Source organism: Antechinus flavipes, chromosome 3 (assembly GCF_016432865.1).
Source record: "Antechinus flavipes isolate AdamAnt ecotype Samford, QLD, Australia chromosome 3, AdamAnt_v2, whole genome shotgun sequence".
Lineage (NCBI taxonomy): Eukaryota > Metazoa > Chordata > Mammalia > Dasyuromorphia > Dasyuridae > Antechinus > Antechinus flavipes.
In genome coordinates, this window is record NC_067400.1 from 347868885 (window position 1) to 347883671 (window position 14787).

The window sequence follows — 14787 nt, forward strand, 5'->3', positions numbered from 1 at the left end:
TTGATAGCCCAACAGCACTATTCTTATTTTGGAGGAAATTACTAAAAGTTCTCCGTGCAGGGAAGCATCTTGAACTGTTAAAGGACTCTAGACTGTTTAGATGAGAGCAACTCTATTCATCATAATTCAGTCCTACTCAAAGCCAACCAGCTTGAAAATAAGTTACTCTCTAATAAATTAATCATGAAATCTTGAGTCACAAAGACTCTTGTCATAATAGAGACTAATAAAGGATTTCAAATAAAGCATAAGCATTTTAGAAGAACATTATCAGTAACAGCTTTAAGAGCCTTACTAGCACAATAAGATTTGCAAAATAGAGAATAAAGGGGTTACAGATGGTTCTGGAAATTGATGAAATTTCTGTCACCTATTCGCCTCTAGATTGCTGATTCAGAACCAGAATGTGATGCTAATGAAAGAAATTTGTTCCCATCAGATGGCTCTTGTACAGTGAGTTTATTGGGGGGAAGATTCTCAGTTTAGTTCCTATTTATTAGGTATTTTTATGGGATGAGAAACCATCCCAATGGCTGGGGCGCAATTCTTTCCCTGTAAACTTTTGTAAGAAATCCTCAGGATTGAATAGATGTTGTTATAAAATTAAACTGATATGTAGATATAATTGATCACTAGGGTGTTTCCTGTAGAGCAGTTTGCATCAGCAGGATATGAAGACAAATTGCTGCAGTTCTCCCTGTAGTTGGTTTAACAAAAATTCCAGTTTGGGCCCTTCTTTCACATTAGGTATTGCTAACATTTCCATATAATGAAAGAATGAAGTTGGGAATTTTATAATAATTAGAGTAAATCTTGATTAGAGAATCAAAGATGAGAAAATGAATAAATTAAATATTTAGAAGTTCTATGTTAATCAAGGCCTAAAAATGTTAGCAAATATGAGTGGATTTCCCTATGCCTAATTTATTAAATCCTAAAGTATTAATGCACTCACCAAAAGCTAAAATAAAATGAGAAACAAAATAGGATTATGAAAAGTGACCTAGAAATTTTCCACAATATCCCCTGCCTTTTGGCAAGATTTTATTTCTTAGTGCTCTATATTTTAAAGTCCTTTATTGAGGGATGAAAACTTTTATTGTAACACAGCAGACATTGCAAGCATATTTGTGTTTTGTTTTAAACTCTGCATCTTGGTACTATTAATTCATAATGTAGACTAACAAATGGTTTGTTTTGTTGCATGGCCTGCTGTGCGGTGGAATTCACAAAAGAGAGTAAGTCCTCCCCCTTTTTTCTTTTCTTTTCTTTTTTTTTTGGTGACATTGTGTAATGCTAGTGCTTATTGGAAATGTTAACCCAGTTAATTCGACTTTGACAGAATCACCTTATAAGTTTTTGTTGTTGTTGTTATCTGCTCTTTTTTCATTTTTTTTTTTTAATTCTCGACCTTTCAGCAAACTGGAAGTGGTATTAAGAATAAGAAATTATTAATTTTCAATTATGTATTCTTTGTAGGTTTTCAGCATGTTCTTGGAGACTCTAGTGGACTTTATAATAATCCATAAAGATGACTTGCAAGACTGGCTTTTTGTTCTTCTTACACAATTACTTAAGAAAATGGGAGCAGATTTACTTGGATCTGTACAAGCAAAAGTTCAAAAAGCTCTAGATGTAACAAGGTAAAAGTGTGGGGTCTGGAACAGTTTTATCTGTCTTTTGCTTGTTTTTGTATCCTCAATAGTTAGTATAGTGTTTGACACATAAGTGATTAATAAATGTTTATTGACTAAGAAGTATCATGTGGTCATTTCACAGCTACTTTTGTCTGTCCTTCATTCAGATTCTTACTTTCTATCTATATAACTACATCCATATCTGATTTCCTTCTCATATTTCAAACCATATGTACTACTATGTTTTTAGTAGTGCATATTTAACATGGATGTGAGTAAAGGATATACATGGTTTTTGGTTTGTTTTTGTTTGTTTGTTTTGCAAAAGTGAGAATCCAGAAAAGAAAAAGAAAGTAATGAGCTCAGTATTAGAAAAAATTCCATTCAGGTTTTTGTCTTCTCTTCCTCAAAACTTGAAGCAAGTAAATAAATAAATAGAGTCAAGATTCTGCACTCTGCCAAATTACTGTGCTTTTGACTGCATGATGTATGGGCTGTGAAGAGTATACTGATTAGCCTAGTGTATTGCAAGTCAGAAGAGAAGAGTTAAATATAATCTACTTGATTTCTGGGGGGAAATATTGCTTATAATCATTTATGTATGTTACTTTGTAGATTCTATCAGGTCACCCCACAATTTTTTCTATAAAACATTCCTGCCTCAGTTCTGCCTTGATTCTTTCCCAAATGTGTAAATGGGAATGAAATTCTCAAATCATATTGTAATATGACCCTCTTTATTCCTGTTTGGATGAATGAATATCTATAACCATTGCTCTCTGAATTTTACATTTACAGAAGGTTTTACTAGTTTTAGCCTTTCTCTCATAATAACCATGTAATATAGGTGGTATAGATATTTTTATCCCTATTTTATAGTTGAGAAAGTGAGGTTCAGAGGAGCAAAGTTTGACATAGTCACACAGGAAGTGGTCTAGTTGGATCTTGAACCTTGTTCTTCTAAATCCCAAGATTTCTTGTGTTTTCTTTTGTGTCATGTTGCCTTGCTCCTTTTGGGAGCATAATCAGAAATTCTTTAAAAAATTCTGGCTATACAAACAAATTATCTTCTAGAACTTGGTGTTTGCTGCAGATGTTTAATCCCGCTGTCAGCAAGGTGGGGCTAGATGGGCGAGTAAGAAAGAACTCGGGAACTAAAAGTAACCCCACACATTCTGGGTAAAATCTCTTTTCAGTTGTTACCTCCTCTGTTAATGGCTCACTGGTTGATATGTCATATTTGGTGTTAATTATGGTGTGGTGTTTTTTATACTTGTAGAATCACTACTGAATACTTGGCTCTTCTTTTGCAAAATTGGGAGTGGTAGTTGCTGAAGCAGGTTTGCAAAGAAAACCCAAGAAACCTCTTACCTAGCTTCAGCATTCTCAGCATTTTGTTAGCATCAAAATCATGGTGCTTCTAATATAAGGAAACTTTTATCAGATATTTGAGCCAGGAGGTCATCATCAAAAATGAAGCATAGACAATGCTTTTAAAACCATGATAAATTTTATTAATAGAAAGTAATTTTGATTATGCTTTGATAAGAAAATAGTATGTAGTAATATATGCATAGTACTTAGTACAGTTCCTGGCACATAGAAAGCACTCAATAAATGCTTATTCTCTCTTTCCATATATATCTCCAATCATGGTCCTTGATACTTTATAACTTCTACTTGAAAAATACCTATAGATCTAGTTTTATTATTTTTTTTTCATCTCTTGTCCACCAAAGCTTAAAAAAGCATTTCTCTTGAAAATTTAAAAAAAAAAAATTTTTTTTTTTTGCATTTGAATCAGAAGACTTCGTACAAATCAAAACTCTTCTACTTTTTAAAGACTTGATATAGGATAAATCACTTAACTATTCTGAACTACATCTTCTTCTAGTAAGAACTTGAAGGGGTTAGATCCAACGATCATCTCCTACTGTAGTCCCAACCATTGACCTGCCTGCTTGCTTTCAAGGGTTGTTTTGTGTTAATAAATAAAAATTCCTATTTTTAATGCCATACCTTTGTGGTTCAGTTAGTGGTCCCATCCTTGTCATACAAATGGAAAAAGTTATTTGACTCCTTCAGATTCTTGTGATTTCTTCAGTGTTGACATTCTGTCCCTTAATGCCAACCCCATCCCCATTAACTATATGAGGAGGAGTTGTTTGTAAGTTGCTGTGACTAAACTTCCCTTCTTACAGCAATAATTGATGGGCCTCTTTGAACTTGGCTTCTTTGTTCCTTTGACAGTAAGTAGGTAGGAGAGTCATGTGACCTGGGGCAAGTCACATTGTCTCTCTGGGCCTCAGTCTTCATCTGAAAATTGAGGAGTTTGAATTCTCTTACTTCTAGAGTCCCTTTTAAGCTTTAGGATTCTTTGATCTTCATGGATGTGTTCTAAGTTCTTTTCAGCTTGTGCTTATGATTTACAAGCATAATATGCAAGGATTAAGGAGTTTTTCTTCTCCTGCAAGAGGCATTGGAGTTAGTTAAGCAAGAGGTCTAGTGATTTACCTGAAAACGAAAGCATAGGAAAGTCTTTGTCCCCTAGAGCTTTAGATTTCTGGGTAGCAAAGCAGAGTATCTGACTTGGTTAAAAGTTGGCAGGCTTCCTTGGCCAAGTACTCCATTTTTGTAGTGGTTAAATAAAATAATAACAGAACATTAAGTAGTTATCAGGCCAGGACAAAGTGATCAGGCTTTGTCACAGGATCAGCCCAGACACAAAATAGGATGGGGTTAGAAGAAAAGGCTGATTCAAGAGGAGGCAATGTATAATTGAGACACAAGGTGAGGTTTCCACATCTAAAGCTGGGTCAGATAAACAGAGGCTAGAAGATAAACTGAGTAAAATATTATTATAGGAGAACTCAAGCCCTTCCATATCTCTTCCTTTATCTTTCCTGAGCTAACAGGTTATCTCTAGAATATTCTTTCATCTACTTCTATCTCCAACTAAGTTTTAACCAAATGGTCCATAGATATTCTTGAAATAATTTGTTGTGCAAATTTTGTTTTCCCTATGTCTATTTAGATAGAGTTGCACTGTATAGAACTAATTCATGACAGGACATTTTTGTTCTTTATTTTAAAAGTAAAAACCCTTTTATGTATCTGTCTAGGGATTCCTTTCCCTTTGATCAGCAGTTTAACATTTTGATGAGATTCATTGTGGATCAGACACAAACGCCAAACCTTAAGGTCAGTTGTTATATTTGTTATAAAATACATAAATATTTAGCTTTTATACATAACAATTACCTATAAATGATAATGTGTTTTCTATACTAATAAATTTATTGTGCAGTCTTTGGGGTAAAAGATATCAATAATAATATCAATAAAATTAAATGACCTTACATTTTGAAATAAAGACCCTTTTCATCATTTTATAGTTGATCAATTCTTTTTAAATCTCCCTAGATGATGTCACTGCACCAAATATGACTAGCAAAAAATTTTACTGTGAGTTCAGATTGTACACTTAGCATTTGCAACACTTGAATTTTACAGGTCAAGGTTGCAATTCTGAAATACATTGAGTCTCTGGCCAGGCAGATGGATCCAACAGACTTTGTAAACTCTAGCGAGACAAGGCTTGCTGTTTCAAGAATTATAACCTGGACAACAGAACCAAAGAGTTCAGATGTGAGAAAGGTATGTTTAAAAAAATAGCTAAAGTCTGTATATGAAGATACAAACTCTCCATAGGTATGTGTTTAAAAATGATCATTCAGTAAATTGCCATCATATTTTCTAAAAATCTCTTGAAGCCCAAAATACTGGTCTGAACTTCTATTCTTGTTCAGCAGCTGTCTCTCAGATATCTATTCCCAGTAGAAAAAATTCAGTTTTTCTAATTCATTGTTCAGTGTTTATTACATAATGAAACAAAGAGCCTTGCAATCAAGACAAGAAAGAAATCAAGCAATTATTTTCAATACAGAGAATATGTTTGTGTGTGTTTTAGTTTTTTTATTTTGGTTTTGTATCCTATATTTTTGAAAGTAGTATTCTAGTAATCTGGCCTCAAGTATCTGGTAGCAAAACCTATTGGTTAGTTTTATAGTAAAATATTGAAATGACCCCAAGAAGGAAAATTTATAATTATTTATCATAGTTGACATTACCAGATCTTTAATTGGGTCGAATGGAGGAGGAAAAGTTAATCTTAATCCTATGATAATATCTTAATTTTGTTAACTGAGTGCTTGTGGTTACAAGTTAGATTTGTTTGGGTTGTTTTGTAGGTCAAGCTACCTATAAAACTATAGGTTTTACAATTTTTTTACAACATGGGAACTTTTCATCCCAATACTTTTTTTTTAAGCCTAGTGTTTTCACATATCACCTGAAGTTTTTTGCTTTGTATCAAAGTGGGCTTCCTATGGGAAAGATTAGTTAAACTTTGCTGCTTTGCTAGCTTGATATTGATAGAACTGGCTTAGAGGTTTTTGAGCATAATCAAGAATTCTCTGTATTAATCCTTCTGGTAACTTTATTTTCAAATGAATTTGCCTCTAAAAGAGAATACTGATTAAATTGTGATTTGTGCATGCATACCTGAACAGTTGTGTCATTTCAGGAACCAAGTTTGTGAAGGGCTCCAAAGTAGTCCAGTTCTTTACAAATTGAAAGCTTTCATTTGTATTTCAAAAATATTGGGTTTTGTTTTGTTTCAGAGCTTAGAGTATTTTGGTCCTGAGACCTCATAGAAGTTAAGTGTTTCTTATATTCCTGAACTGGGCAATGAATGCCTACAAAATCTTCATAGAACCATCCTGTAAGCATTTCCATTATGCTGTAACATTCAGCTTCAGGGCTACATCAAAGATTAAATTAACTTTTTTACTTAAGACCAGAGCTAACCCAAAGTTAAAGTAATTAAAGGTACTCCCATGCCCTTTCTGTTTGCCCCAATTTTGGATATTCCCATTTTCCTTGTTGTATAGTACTTTGGGTCTTCTATAATTCTGCACAAGACCTTTCTACCATTTGTTTATAGGATGTAGATTTTAACTATTTCAGTATCTCATTATGGCTTATTTTTACACTTAGGTTGCTCATATTTGAAAATTACATGATAGTCTAGGCATGGTGTGGTGTAAATCAACATTGCCTAACTCTTTAGCTTGTTAATGGAAAATTGCTTTGTGACTTATTTTTTAAATATGAATGTGTTTCTCAATTACAATCAGAATTATAAATAGAGTTAGACAAAGGGACAATGTGATATTCATAATGTGACTGATATTTTCTAATGCCCCAACTGATTTAATATCATCAAAAATATTTTATTTCTGTTCATAGGCGACAGTTATGTAGCTCTTTTACAAAGAGCTTGATAGGGCTATTTCATGGGTAAAATAGGAAAAATCTATATTTTGTATTGTAGTTCAGATGAGGAAGTTTAAAGCTTAAGTAACTTAACTAATAAATTCAGAGGTAGGAATCAAAGTGAGGTTTTTCCTGCCTATATTTAGTTTATGAATATAAAAATTATGGATGAAAATTTTTAAAAAATATTCTTAAAATTAGTGTCATACTAATAGAAACATAATGTAATTCATTATGTAGAAACTTTCAATTTTTAAATTTGCTCTGAGCATTAGTTGCTAGATTTGGTTAGCCTTCATTATAAGGGAATCCTTATTTGTCAGTTTATATGTTTAAAAAAATACCAAGGAAGGAAATTTGAACTGGTAATTGGTAAATAACAAATCAGGGTAACTGGATTTTAATCCTAGTACTACCACTTATCTATTGCTTGACCACAGGGAAGTGGTTTTTTTTTTTTTTAATTTTTTAATAACTTTTTATTGATAGAACGCATGCCAGGGTAATTTTTTACAGCATTATCCCTTGCATTCACTTCTGTTCCGATTTTTCCCCTCCCTCCCTCCACCCCTTCCCCCAGATGGCAAGAGTCCTTTACATGTTGAATGGGTTGCAGTATATCCTAGATACAATATATGTGTGCAGAACCGAACAGTTTTCTTGTTGCACAGGGAGAATTGAATTCAGAAGGTATAAATAACCTGGGAAGAAAAACAAAAATGTAAGCAGTTTATATTCATTTCCCAGTGTTCTTTCTCTGGGTGTAGCTGCTTCTGTCCATCTTTGATCAATTAAGGCTCTCTTTATCGAAGAGGTCCACTTCCATCAGAATACATCCTCAAACACACAGGGAAGTTTTTTAACCTCTTTACACATATTTCCTTATTTGTAAAAAAGGTTATGATAATGACATTTTCCTATGTGTATCAGCACATATAGTGCTCTCTCTATACATTATTTTAATTTGATCTTAAAAATAATTCTGACTTAGAGTGTGCAAATAGTATTCTCATTTTCCAGATGCTAAAACTGAAGTTTAGAAAACTTACATGACATACTCTCAATTAGTCAAGTGGGAAAGTGAGATTTTGCACACCTCTTTTGAGTCCATGCCCATTACTTTTTGCAATTCATTTTAATTTCCTAAAGGATAATACCACTTAGCCAATATATTTAGGGGGTTGCAGTAAAGATCGTTTGAAATAATAGAAACAGAAAATGCTTTGGAAAATAAAACATGTTTTACTTTTTAATTGTAGTGTTAATGGGGATGGGTAGTGGTGATTATTCTTAGAATTGAAAGGTGAGAATAATTTCTATAATATGCTCTTGTGTCACAGTCTCCAGGAAATGATAGTTCTTGATGCTTCAAAAAAGTCAGTGGCTCAGCAGTGTCCTTATCACCATGGATGGAAGTAACACTAAAATTGTAACAGAAATAATTAGGTGCCATTTGGACTAGACAGGGAATGTGATCCTAGTTCTGAGCCTAAAAGAGTTAAATTTTGGTGTTTTTTTTTTTTTTTTGGAAAAGGTCACAGTTGGTTTAATATTTTCATGGTGTTTTTTTTTTTTTTTTTTTTTCCTCCCTGCAAAGCAAGTAATTAAATTGTCATGGCAAGAAAAACAAGTGCACACTTTGTTCTGAGAACATCAAGAACAAGAAAATTGTTGTGGTTACAATACTGACTCATGAATTTGTTACTGAAACCTCGTGCTGTACCTTAGTGTTTTGCTTACCACAGCTGCTTAAAAGTCAGAAAATAATTTTATTTGATTACTTTAGTTAGTCACTCGTGCAAAATTATAATTGAGGTAAATTCAAGTTTTTTTCTAAAGACTATCAAGAACAATTAAATTTTTATTAAATAAATGAGCTAAGGTATTATTCAGTTACCAATGTTTGGAGTATACTCATTCTTGGGTGGATATATATAGACTATCTAATGCATTTATAACTGCACTCATAGAGTAGATATCAGACTACCTACACACCTCCACCCCTGATTTCCATATTTAAAAGTACTGACTATAGGTAGACAAAAATAAAATAATACCTGAATTCAAGTAGTTAATATCTATTAGAAATACAACATGTACACATAAAAATTAATCTTGCTTGTAGAGTTGTGGACATCAAGCCAGTTTTTAAATGAGTATAGATGAAGTATAACTATATTTTATATGTAGTATCAAATATACCTTTGGCTTGAGTTTCATACAGTTATTACATTCATTTTGAATACCAAATATTATTAACTTTTGAATTATCTACTATTTTATATTATCAGTACCATTATTCTATTAGTGTGAGTCATCTGGAATTAGTTAATGAACTAATTGAGTGATTACCTCAAACAATTTATATAAAATAGCTATTGTCTAGCTCCCCCAGGGAGTTTAGAGTCCACTATGGTAGACAAGAAAACTAGAGGAGAAGCTGTGTCCATAAAACAGAACAATAGAAGACAACTAACAAAGACAAATGTCAGACCCTAGGATTTAGCTGTAAGAGCTATAGGCAAAGTTTTTGGAAGAGAATCTGTAGTTGATCTTGATAGATGAATAGAGATCCTTCTAGATGATTAAAAAGACATTCAGTAGACAGAAAGTACGGATTTTTGAAAATTATTCCAATATAAAATTAGTTACTTTCAGCCTTATTTGCAGTATTCTATTTATGTAGTTGATCCTGTATATATTATTTGAACATTTTGCTTTATGTCCATAGGAAATTTCAAAGAAAACTTTTGCCGATTTAACTATACCATTGGGTACAACAAATAGTGAAATTCTTTTCAAGTTCTCAAACATCAAACCTTAATTTTTTTCCCAGTTTTAAGAAGTGGAAGAAAAATGAGAGAACTACCTAATCTAGTCATCAAAAATGTAATATGTGTTAAAAGCTGGGGATATAGGAAAAGGCAGAAATAATCTCTGCTCTTAAGGAGCTCCAAGTCTGCTGGGGGAAACTGATGGGGTCGAGGTAGCAATATCTAGTTCAAAATAAACTTGTGATAAATTGATAATGGTCATTCTCTTTGCCAAAAGGAAGGTTTGTTTAGGAGAATATTTTACAAACAAAAATAAAAGATAAAATAGGCACCATGAGTGGCAAATGTGAAATAGTGTTGGAAAAACATAGAGTTTATAAAGAAAAAGACAAGTTCCCTTGAGGAACTCACAGTTAACCAAGAGAAAAGAAGTACTTTATGAGGTGAACGAGAACCATTGACTGACAGGTTAGAATGACCAGAGTTAGCTAGAGTAAGGAGAGAGAGGTGTCATTAAAAGGAAGACACTATGAGAGAAAGAAAAAAAAGTACTTCATAGTGGGCTTAGTCCTGAAGAGAAATTGGCAAAAATGGTCATCATGAACATATCTTTTATAGGGAAAATATAGCCTTGGGAGATTCTCAGTTGCAAAGGCAGAAACTCAAGAAAGTATAGGTCAGAGAGCTAAATGATCTGCACCTGACAAACCAAATCCCATATCTTTCTAAAGATATGCCAATCAAAATGGTCTGGGAAAGCTAACTTCCTTTTTATATACAGTTATGGTTGAGAGTTCACATTATGATTGTCTTAACTTAAAGTAATAAGACAGTTTGGGAAAACTAAGTTCCATCAAGATTGTCTCAGAGGTTGTTTGTTGTGAGTGTCTTTAAAAATGTTAACTATTTTGAGGATCATATGCATGAATTAACAGGTGACTCTGACTTCACATTATTCCATATGAACTGGATTTGGCTGTTCACATCAAAACAACATGTAAATAACTATAAACAAGGCATATTGGTAAATTAGAGATAATCTCAGCAGGTATTAGCATTAAGTGGAATCTGAAAAGACTTCTTGGAGAAATTAAATTTTCACTGAGATTTGAAGGAATCCAGAAAACAAAGAAGACAGATGGCTATAAAAATGCTTCAGTCAGGTGATGGATCATCTTGTGTAAGAAACAACAAAGAGGCCAGTGTCATTTAATCCCAGACTATATGGAAAGGGAAGTAAAGGATAATAAGATTAGAAAAGTTGGAAGAGGCCAGATTGTGAAAAGCTATGACTGCCAAACAGGATTTTATATCTGATCACAGAAGTAATTGAGAGTTGCTGGAATTAGTAAAACTCCAATTTATTATTGAAGGGGAGAGGATGACATGGTTAAACCTACACTTTAGGAAGAGTGGATAATGAATTGAATGAGGGGAGAGCCTTGCAGCAAAAAAGAAAAACCACCAGAATGTTCTAATAGTCTAGGTGTGAGAGCATGATAGCCTGTACCAAGACAGTGGTGTGTCAGTGGAAAGACGGGAACATCTAAAAGAGATGCTATGAGCATAGAAATACCAAGATTTATCTACTGATTGAGGGTAAAGGATGAGAGAGTGAGAAGTCAAGGATAAGTCCTAGGTTGTGAGCTTGTATGTCTGGGAGGATAGTGGTACCCTCGACAGCAATAGGTAATTAAGGTGATTTGAGGAAAATATTAATGAATTCTGGTTTGAACATATTGATTTTATCCATTTTTACATGTCCAGTAGGTTGATGATGTGGAAGTTAGAAGAGAGGTTAGGCTGAATAAATAGATGTGAAGGTCATCATCTTCATAGAGACTGATAATTAAATCCATTAAAGCTGATGAGATCACCAAGGAAAAAAGGACAGAGAGAGAAGAAAAGAGGACCGAGGATAGTACCAGCATTTTGTAGTTTGGACCTGAATAAAAGATGCCATCAAAGAAGATCAAGGAGAACCAGGAGAGGGCCATACCCAAAAAAACCTAGGTTGAAGAGAATATCAGGGATAAGAGAAGCATCAAAAGCTAAGGTAAGGTCAGGGAGTATTAAGGATTGGAGAAAAGGCTCCCATCATTGGTAACATTGAAGAGTCCAAAGTTTCTCATTTTACAGATTAGAAAAACCAAGATAGTCCATGTTTACATATGTAATTACTGGTAGTTAGGATTAGGGATGAGCTTTCTGGACTTCACATACCAAACTCTTTGTACCCTGTCATGCTGCCTCATGAAGAGCTAGCACCTTAGTCTTCTGATTTTTGAGTTTCTTGATGTCTCATACAGTTTTAGAAGCTGAAAGTATACTTTATATTTCTTTGAACACTTTGGCCTTTTCCTTCATGTCTCTCATATACTGTACCACGTGCATCTGTTAGCTATAGTAAATGGAAATTTAACTGAGGACTTAGGTTGCTTCTTTTTATCTTCTCATTTTCCAATTCTGTATTTCTTTTCATTTGGCTGTTTGTTCATATTTATGGTCTAGATCTATGATTTTTATCTGTATAAAGAACTGCCTAGGTGGAATCTCTCCACCATTGTCAAGCAATAATTCATCTAATTTATAATCTGTGAAAATTGTCTGTGACACTAAGAAATTAAGTGATTTGCCTTTGATTGTACAGCTACTATGTGTCAGATTCCAGATTTATATCCAGATATTCTTACTGCAAGATTCTCTAGCCAATGTACCACACTGCTTATCATACATACATGATATCCTGTGCAAATCATAGGCAATTAATGTTTGGGGGAAGAACTTTAGAAGCAATCTCATTTCATTTCAGAAATATTTTCTACAATGTTTCTCTCAGGTGATAACGTAAGGTTTTTGATAGCAAAGCTGTTTTGTTTCATCTTTGTACCTCAGAGTTTAGCACAGTGGTTAGCACAATCATTCAGTAAATGATTATTGAATCAGAATATATTAGTCATACAACCTCTTTCTATCCTGGCCTTCTAGTCAATAGATCTGCAGCTCTATAGCTCTCTACAGTTTAGTTTCTATATGATATTGGGTAAGTGATTGAGCCTGTTTGGTCTATTTCCCTTATCAAAAAGTTTGATCAAAGAGTTTGACCAAATGACTTTCTAAACTTTAAGTCTTACTACTTTGTGTCAGATGCAAATTTGATAAGACATTATCTATGTCTTTTCTTTAGTTTGACATATTTAATTAATTTACATACTTTGTGTATATTTATCTGTCTAGTTATTTATTGATCTATCTGTATTATCTGTCATAAAACTCTCCATCCTATCAAAAAAGATCCAATGCCTTGCTACAATTTCAGTAGTCCATGTCTGAACTATTCTTTTATCTGTGAGTTTCCTCAATCTTTCTAAAACAGAATTTATTCTGCCTTATTATTAGTTATGACCTCTTGCACTAATAATATAAATGCCATTTTAGGGATTGAAAGATTATGTGATTTTTCTTTTTCTGTTTTTTTTAGACAAAACATGCAAACCAGTTTTTTGTTGTTATTGTTGTTTTTTGTTTTTGTTTCTGTTTTCTTAATTTGATTGCTTTTCTTGATCATATGCTGACTCAATGGTTGGAGGAAATGACTAGGAGTAGATGATGGAATTCTGAAATTTAAGAATCACAATGGCTTATTGTTATATGAGTGATCAAGAATTAGCTAAATAAATCTTAGAAAAGAACATCTTGTACTTGTCTATTATTGCTTTAGTTTCTAAAGAAGGCGATCTTATGTAATGAATCTTGACCCACCAGTAAAGTATATAACACATGGATTTGGGCCAGCAATACTAGATGTGGTCAAATGTTTTAAGTCAGATCTGAGAAGATTAACTGATTTATTTTTGGTATGTATTGTGGCATCTTTTTTGCACAGTAGTCTTCCTGACATCCCATTTATGTGACTTTGATATCTAAAAGCATTTTACTTTTTGTTGTTGTTGTTGTTGTTTGTTTGTTTGTTTTGTACATTGAAAAGAGCAGAGAATCTGGGTTTAAATTCTGGCTTCTTACATGTATTACCTAGGTCGAGTCACAGAACCCCTTTGTGAGCTTCAGTTTTCTTAAATATAAGATGAGGGGGTTGACCTAGATGACCTCTTAAGGTCCTTCATAAGTTTCATACCAAATCTATGAACTACAGAATCTTACTTTTTTTTTTTTAAATGATTTTTATGAGGAAAGAAAACTTTAAATAAAGTCCCTATCCTTTTCCTTCAGAATTACTTTTTCTCATTTAAAATCTCTATGGGCTTAGACAAAATCTTTTAATGCCTTAGAAGGAACCTTTCAACTCTTAAATTTAGAACTCCCCACCTCCCATCCCTAACACATTTTCTTTACATACCCTGTCTTATCTAAAGAAACTAGACTAGGGGTCTTTGGGTTTGTCAAATACTAGATTATTTTGTTTGTCATTGACTATTTTGTTCTGTGAACTTAACCTATTCCACTGATTAACTTCTCTGTTTCTCAGCCAGTACCAAATGGTTTTGATAACCACATGTCTGCTAGCTTTTAAAAAGTCATACTTAGAAATAAAATGATTTAATCAATGTTTCTGTCATTCGTTAATTTGTCTAGCCATTCACTCAGTAGTAACTGTTTCTTTCTTCAGGAATTTGGATTAAATGATTTGTCCAGGGTCATACAGTTAGGAGGTGTCTGAGGCTGGATTTGAGCCCAGGTCCTTCTGATTCCAGAGTGGATATCCTATCCACTGTATCCCTTGAAACTGATTATTTGCAAGATTGGTTTAAAACTTTTTCCTCTTGATACCACTGAAACATAAAGAGAATGTATAGATTTGATTCTCTCCAAAGAACATTAGCATTAAGTCTCTATCTTTGATAGATCAAGATCTCTTCCTACTCACTGTTCTCTTTTCTTCGTCTAAAAAAAATCACTAGTAATTCCTGATTGGCTTACTGAATTAATTAACTGAGACTAAAGGCTTTAAATAATGATTGCTTCATTGAGGTTCCAGAATCCCAGATTTCTGAATTCCTTAGGAACTGAAAAAGAGTCCT

General features: G+C 33.3%; 1 protein-coding gene across 1 annotated transcript in view; it reads left to right on the forward strand.

The window, feature by feature from the left end:
- The window catches only part of CLASP1 (cytoplasmic linker associated protein 1), a 324204-nt gene that overhangs the window by 246512 nt on the left and 62905 nt on the right, over positions 1-14787 (forward strand). Inside the window, exons 29-31 of the mRNA XM_051985719.1 lie at positions 1480-1643; positions 4760-4838; positions 5151-5294. Of these exons, the coding sequence (XP_051841679.1) occupies positions 1480-1643; positions 4760-4838; positions 5151-5294 (387 nt within the window). The remainder of the gene's footprint in view (positions 1-1479; positions 1644-4759; positions 4839-5150; positions 5295-14787) is intronic.